This window comes from Xenopus tropicalis, chromosome 7 (assembly GCF_000004195.4).
Source record: "Xenopus tropicalis strain Nigerian chromosome 7, UCB_Xtro_10.0, whole genome shotgun sequence".
NCBI classification, from domain to species: Eukaryota; Metazoa; Chordata; class Amphibia; order Anura; family Pipidae; genus Xenopus; species Xenopus tropicalis.
The window spans coordinates 11,174,306-11,181,861 of record NC_030683.2 but is presented as its reverse complement, the minus strand read 5'-3'; the positions used below and the strand labels follow the sequence as shown (position 1 = coordinate 11,181,861).

The 7,556-nt window shown below is 35.7% G+C and overlaps 1 protein-coding gene across 1 annotated transcript; it reads left to right on the top strand.

Moving 5' to 3' along the window:
* Window positions 1–6,343: 6,343 nt before the first annotated feature.
* On the top strand, window positions 6,344–7,267 carry LOC116412166 (olfactory receptor 8H3-like). Its single transcript, XM_031905801.1, has one exon. It carries the CDS (start codon window positions 6,344–6,346, stop codon window positions 7,265–7,267), a length of 924 nt encoding a protein of 307 aa, XP_031761661.1.
* The last annotated feature ends 289 nt before the right edge of the window (window positions 7,268–7,556 follow it).

Genomic DNA, 7,556 nt, shown 5'->3' with positions numbered 1-7,556 from the left:
ACTATGAGTGAGGGGTGATATAGGGGCAGAATGATCAAAATGTGAGTTTAGAATTTACCACAGAAATACTCACCACCTTTAATTTCTATGGGATTTTTAGAATCCTATTTATCAGATGATAATCTCTAACTTTCACCAACTGATAAATAGACTTCTAATAATCTCATAGAAATGAATAGAAAGTGAGAATTTTTTCTGTGGGGGGCTCTAATCGAATTATGTATCTAAATAAAAAAATATGACTTGATTGTTCTAAACTTATTAACAGAATTTAATATATTGCTTCCACTTGTGTAAAGAAGAAGATCTAAAGTATTAGCAGAGTTATAAAGGAGAAGGAGATTAATTCTATTCCTACTGATGTAATTTTTCATTGAATCCATCCGATCCTTATTTTAAAAACTACATGCACACATTGCTGATATATGATATGAAAAATAACTTTTTTTGCGCTGCTATCATGATATTGTTTGCATCTTCATGCTGTCCCTCTGCTCACACATATATATACCAACAATCCACTATTAAACCTTGATTCTACAACAGTCTGTGAATCAGACCACTGGAAACCCATGGAAGAACATACTAAGATATTATATAAACCTGAGTAAGAAGAGTTTTTTTTAAAAAAAATCAGGTTACAAAAATGGTAAACATATGAAGTCACTCGGTGTAAGATGTAATCACTGGAGAAAATGTATTATGAGGGTTCAGAAAAAACTGTCCCCACTAGTGATGAGTGAAATTTCAGTAGGTTTTGCCTCGGTTAAATGCCCATAGACTTGAATGGACACAAAAAAAGTTGCGTGGTTAAACAAAAAAAAAAAATGCAGAATGGAAAAATACATTGGGGAAAAAAGCCCACTGTCTTCAATTCATTTTGCAAATTTTAGCTGTTTTGTAAATTTGTCTGCAATATAAAACGGGACAGATTCACTCATTGCTAGTCCCCACCAGTTGTTAAAAGGATTCTGTCATGATTTTTATGGGCTAATTATTATTTCTAAATTACACTGTTTACATTGCAAATAATTCCCTCTGCCATTTGAACGTTTATTCTTGAACCAACAAATGTATTTTTTTTTGGTTTTAATATAGATGTGTAGGTGTTACAAACTGTAGTATGAGGAAGCCCATAGACAGCTTGTACCAACCTTTTAGGTATAATAGAAGAGCCCTGGCAACCCCAGTTTTCACCGACACCCTTTTAGGGCCCCAGGCTTTTGTGCTGTGGAGAAGACAGGGTTCTGTATACTGCCAAGATTGATACAGAAAATGCGGTACAAAGGGGTCAGGCAGAGGCAACGTCAGAGTTAGGCAAGTGGTCAGGGGCAGGCAGCAAAGATTCAGCATCAAATAACCAGGTAAGAGGTGAAAACCAATAGAGAAATCAATAGCAAGGCTTAGCAAGGGTCTGGAAACTCAGAGCCAGCTTGGGCAATGAAAACAATGCAGCACTATTTAACTTTGAATTTGGTGCCAAAGTGGTGTCTGTTTGTGGGCAGACATCCCAACAGATCCCAAAGTGGTATAAAAACATTATAGCGCAGGTGAGAATCTGGAAGTCTAGGGTCTGGTGCAACTGGAGGTAAGAGCAAGTGCTGGTCTATTGGCACTTTAACAGTAGGCGCCATTTCAATGCATTGTACCTGATTCTAAACGTTCAGAAGGAGCCAGCACTGCACAGTGGAACTGCATTCAGATAAGCTATTGTTTCTCTTACTCACTATAACTAAAGGAGTCATGGATTGGGTGAGCCAGACTTGTAACTAGTAATGAACATATCTCTCGTACATTTTTGCCTCAACTGCATCCTTTTTGGATGTGCCCATGCTATACTAAAGTGTCCACAGCTTTTTTTTTTTTTACTGAACCGCAAATTTTTACGTCGCTAAATTTTGCTGACTTTTTCCAATTTTGGAATTTCACTGTGAATCCCTACCTGGCAAAAAAAATCATTTATCACTACTTGTAACTGTTATATTATTGTCATGTAAGGACAGTTCAAATTATATGACAGTGTTTATAGTGGGTGGATCAGGGCTCTTCCATTTTGATGATATAGCAAGATGGGTAGATGCAACAAAAAGTTCCACCAGCACACCTCATGTTAATACTTGATTGGCCAAGGCCTGGCCACTTTTCAATAAAAATAAATAAGTGCAATTTTCACTTTTCTATAGTTTTGGTATTTGCTTGCCCATTAGGAGGCTTGTGAGATCTAATGGGAGTCTGCAAGCTAGTAGTTGAGTTTTACAACCTAGGACTATACCGGTTGAAGGCGTTGGCATTCCCAGAAAATATGTGGCAGTATCACCTGAGATGTACAGTTCCTCCAACAAAGGGTGGGGGTGATGTGGAAAAAGTGTGTGAGGTCTATTTGGAGTATAGTACCAGAAAGTTAAAATTTTATAAATTTGCTATTTTTGTCTTTAGCAGGAGATCATTCACTTGGCGTTGTCCCAAACTGATGTCTAGTCTTCAGTGGATAAAGGTTGCAATTTAGCCTGGTCCCACTTATCCATTTATCTAAATCTGTGCTGAAAGGAGGTGATTATAAATTTTGGATATAAGGCCTTTTTGAGGTAGGCCTCCGAATGCCAAGGACACGAATGCTGTGGGGGGGGGGGGGGGGGCATTGATTGGGCATGAAAGGTGTATGGTTCCAGAAAGTGGAGGATTTGAAGATATTGAAACAGCCTGATATTTGCCTGTGGATGTTTTTTTTAATTAACTGGAACAACAGGGCTGTATGCATCCTTGGATTGAGCAGGTCCCAGATCTCTGAAGATCTGAAGTTTAGACCATCTGGAGTAGAAGAAAGGTTCCTTGCCCAGTTCAAATTAGGGGTTGTTCAAATAGGTTGTCATCTGAGGCCAAGTAATGGTCAGGTTATGTTTGTGTTTGGCTTTGAGCCATATTGAGTAAGTAAAATGAGTTATAAATTCTTAAGAGTTGGCACTTATAAAACAACCACTTCAAATAAAATCAACCAATTTATTTTTATTTTAAAATTAGTGCTGAATAAATCAATAAATCACATTTGGTTTCCGTACGGGACAGACAAGGGGGGGTGTATATCTATTAAACCCTCACAGGGTTTTCACTTTTATTTTTTTCCCTCGCCCATAGTATGTATGGTGTAATACTGATACCGATAACAGGTGCTTTCAAAAATAGCCTTAAATAGCGCTCTTTCTATACGGACGCATAGGCCTGTCTATTATATGTAATAGCCATTTTAACAATATATTTCTCACTGTGGTGTGGCTTAATCAGAATTAGGCCTCCAAGCAACGTTTTACATTTTTATTATCAGTAACGTTTTAGACTTGAATTGACCTAATAATCATGCTATCTACTCCTCTTCTGATTCTCTCTTAGTTTAAACTATAGATGTGTGTAATTTTTAAAAAAAAAACTTTTTTACATTTCATGAAGTGGTGCTGTTTTACTGAAACCAAATGGGCCATTAATTAGCTACAATAGTCCTTAACCAATTGAGGATAAGATTGTGAGTTTAGTAGCGTTTAATGAAATATTTTTCCTGATATATATTTTCACGTTTGGTGAATTGATTGAGTATTGATTTTTTAAATGAATTGGGAATTGATTTGTAATCAATTAAGCAATTAATTCACTTTATTACATCTGTGGCAGTAAATGAACTTTTGGGCGAGTATTTATTGTTAACAATTGGTGTTGTATATATTCTCATTTCTTTTTAACGTTTCATCTTAATATGTGAATGAATTGATGTGTACCTTGATTCCCTTTTTTTATTCATCAGATGTAAAAAAATTTTATTACAGGTATAGGACCCATTATCCAGAATGCTCGGGACCAAGGGTATTCCGGAAAAGGGGTCTTTCCGTAATTTGGATCTCAACACCTTAAGTCTACTAAAAAATCAATAAAACATTAATTAAACCCAATAGGATTGTTTTGCATCCAATACGGATTAATTATATCTTAGTTGGGATCAAGTACAGGTACTGTTTTATTATTACAGAGAAAAGGGAATCATTTAACCATGAAATAAACCCAATAGGGCTGTTCTGCCCCCAATAAGGGGTAATTATATCTTAGTTGGGATCAAGTACAGGTACTGTTTTATTATTACAGAGAAAAGGGAATCATTTCACCATTAAATAAACCCAATAGGGCTGTTCTGCCCCCAATAAGGGGTAATTATATCTTAGTTGGGATCAAGTACAGGTACTGTTTTATTATTACAGAGAAAAGGGAATCATTTAACCATTAAATAAACCCAATAGGGCTGTTCTGCCCCCAATAAGGGGTAATTATATCTTAGTTGGGATCAAGTACAGGTACTGTTTTATTATTACAGAGAAAAGGGAATCATTTAACCATGAAATAAACCCAATAGGGCTGTTCTGCCCCCAATAAGGGGTAATTATATCTTAGTTGGGATCAAGTACAGGTACTGTTTTATTATTACAGAGAAAAGGGAATCATTTAACCATTAAATAAACCCAATAGGACCGTTTTGCATCCAATAAGGATTATTTATATCTTAGTTGGGATCAATTGCAAGCTACCGTTTTATTTCTAGATAGAAAAAGGAAATCAGTTTTACAATTCTGAATTATTTGATTATAATGGAGTCTATGGGAGATGGGCTTTCCGTTATTCGGAGCTTTCTGGATAATGGGTTTCCGGATAAGGGGTCCAATACCTGTATTGTGATTTATTGATTTATTAAGCACTAATTTTGAAATAAAAATAAATTTGTTGATTTTATTTGAAGTGGTTGTTTTATGAGCGCCAACTCTTAAGAATTTATTGTTTGAAAGTATTAAGGGATTAGTTGGAGGATGGCAGCTCTACATTACACTTAATTTATATTTGACTCACTAGGTGATTGAAAATAATTTTTTTTTTCATGTTTTAGTCTCACAGTGATAGTGAAATTTGGTAATCACTATTCTGTAATATTGACACAATTAACCATTTATTAGCGTGGATATGGCTTATATATATAAGTAAGATGAGTTGCTGAAAGTACAGGTAAGGGGAGCCGTGTGGTAGGAGTAGGATTTCACGTAAGTACGTCAAGTTCAAGTGTTTTACTATAGAGCTTTCAATGTAAAAAAGTTTACAGAAATATATTTTTCAGAGCTCTTTCCCTAGAGAGGTAGTTATCAAAAGGATACAACATTTCACAAATTATAGTTTTTACAGATCACTAAGAAAAGAAGTATAGGAAATTAGCTAATTATGTTGTATTCTCTAAGGAATTCCCTGTGTCACACTGGTTATATAAACTGGGTTCCTAAAGAGACCGGCAGACTCTGTGCCACCGTATGGAAGAAATTTTAGCTCCTCAGGCTGAGCAAACATAAAAAAATTGACTTATGTATTTGCTTGATGGAGAATTGCAGGGTTAGAATCTAGGTAAGTAATGGAGGGCAGTGTGGGTTCATACAAAATGCTCTGGCCTTAATTACTGTTCCCTGAAAGTAAAAGATAGACCTTTGTTGACCGTTCTGTAACTTTAGAATAGAAAAGCTAAAAATACAAAAAGGCAATTATGAAGGAGAAGAAATGTATGGAACTATTGTAGAACTATGATTATTTTTCACGTTGCTACCCATGATGAGATCTTTTTCTTTTTTACACTATTTGTTGGAATTTGCTGAAGTCTTAAAGAACTGACAGATAATCAAGTGAAGAACATATTTTAGGTGCAGTATATAAACACCCAGATTTGGTGTAGAAATAGATAAAATAGAACACAAATGTCTATCATTTTGCTACAGCACCATATAAATCACCATATAAATCTCCTTATGCAGACAGAGCTGCCTGGAATTCTCCTGTGCATAAATGTGGAATAAAACCAGCACAAAAGTGACTGATGCCAATGTTCTTTCTCAACTGCTAAATGGAGTGAAAGTTCTGCAAAACATATTGTTTCACAGCTACTCCTCTGACTCAATTTTCATGTTGTGAACATAAATGTACAATTCTTAGCAAATACTTTTTCTGCAAACAATGTTTTTATGTTTGGAATTATGGGAGAAATTATGGAAGAGGAAATGGAGTTATGTTTGCACATTTAATGCACCAATTTTGTCCACCTTTACATGATCATTTCTGGCAGAAGGGGTAAGGCTCCTCTCCTGAAGATCTAAACTGAAGCAGTGGTACCTGGCCATGTCTGCAACTTTCATTAACAGGATCTGTCAGGTTACCAGCTAAGTACAATAGTTTATAAAAACAATACATTTCTGAAATACAGTTGGGGCTACTCTATTTATATAAATATATACTTACATACTATACTATAGCTCCCTTTTATACACAGGAAGGAAGAAAAATGACCTCGGAAAGTAAAGAAAATGTTTCAGGATTCATCATCCAAGGGTTCTCTGATACTCCTGAGCTTCAAATCTCTCTTTTTGTGCTATTCCTTGGAATCTATCTCATCATTCTGCTGGGAAATCTCATCATATTCTTAGTCATTTCATGCAATCCTCACTTACACACCCCCATGTACATATTCTTGCTGAACCTTTCACTCATAGACATTTCTTCCACCTCAAATATTTTACCTAATTTGCTACATATTCTTCTCACACAACAAAATAACATTTCATTCTTGGGGTGTATGACTCAAATGTATGTTTTTATGTCTGTGGTTGGCAATGAATTCTTCCTCCTGACGGCCATGGCATATGATCGTTATGTTGCCATCTGTGATCCCCTTCATTACATTGCCCGAATGAGCAGGAAACACTGTGCTGGGCTTATAACTGCAGCATTCACTGGTGGGTTTGTTGACCCTGTTGGCATTGTAGTACTTATATCTAAACTATCATATTGTGCTTCCCATCTTATTAACCATCTTTTCTGTGATGTCACACCATTGCTAAAACTTTCCTGCAGCAGCACTTCTAGTGTGGAACTTTTAATTTACATTGTAGGGACATTTTTGATTTTCGGTTCCTTCCTCCCAACTCTGACCTCATACATATTTATCATCTCTGCTATCCTGAAAATACAATCCTCAGAGGGGAGACAAAAAGCCTTTTCTACCTGTGCTTCTCACCTGGCCTGTGTGATAACCCTTTATGGGACAGTATTTTGCATGTATATGAGACCCACCACAAGTTATTCCCTAAAAAGAGACAAGTATTTCTCACTGCTGTACATTGTCCTGGGCCCTCTGCTAAATCCCTTTATTTACACACTGAAAAATAGAGAATTTCAATCTTCCCTAAATAAAATAAAGCAAAGATAGTTTAGCTTGTTTCTATTTTTAATTGTTGGCTAATGCAAAACAATAAAATTTCACCCTAAACAAGGTAGTTTTCAATATACACTACTTTAAGTGAGGGGAGGTATAGGGGCAGATCTATAAACAAGTCTTTTACCACCTTTCTATTCATGATTGATTCGGACAATACTAATTTAATTTTTCGTTGCTTCCTTCTAGTTCTTATAATAAAAGCTACATGCACACATTGTTGATAAATGATATGAAATATAACTGTTATTTGTTGTTAATGTGATATTGTTTACATCTTCAT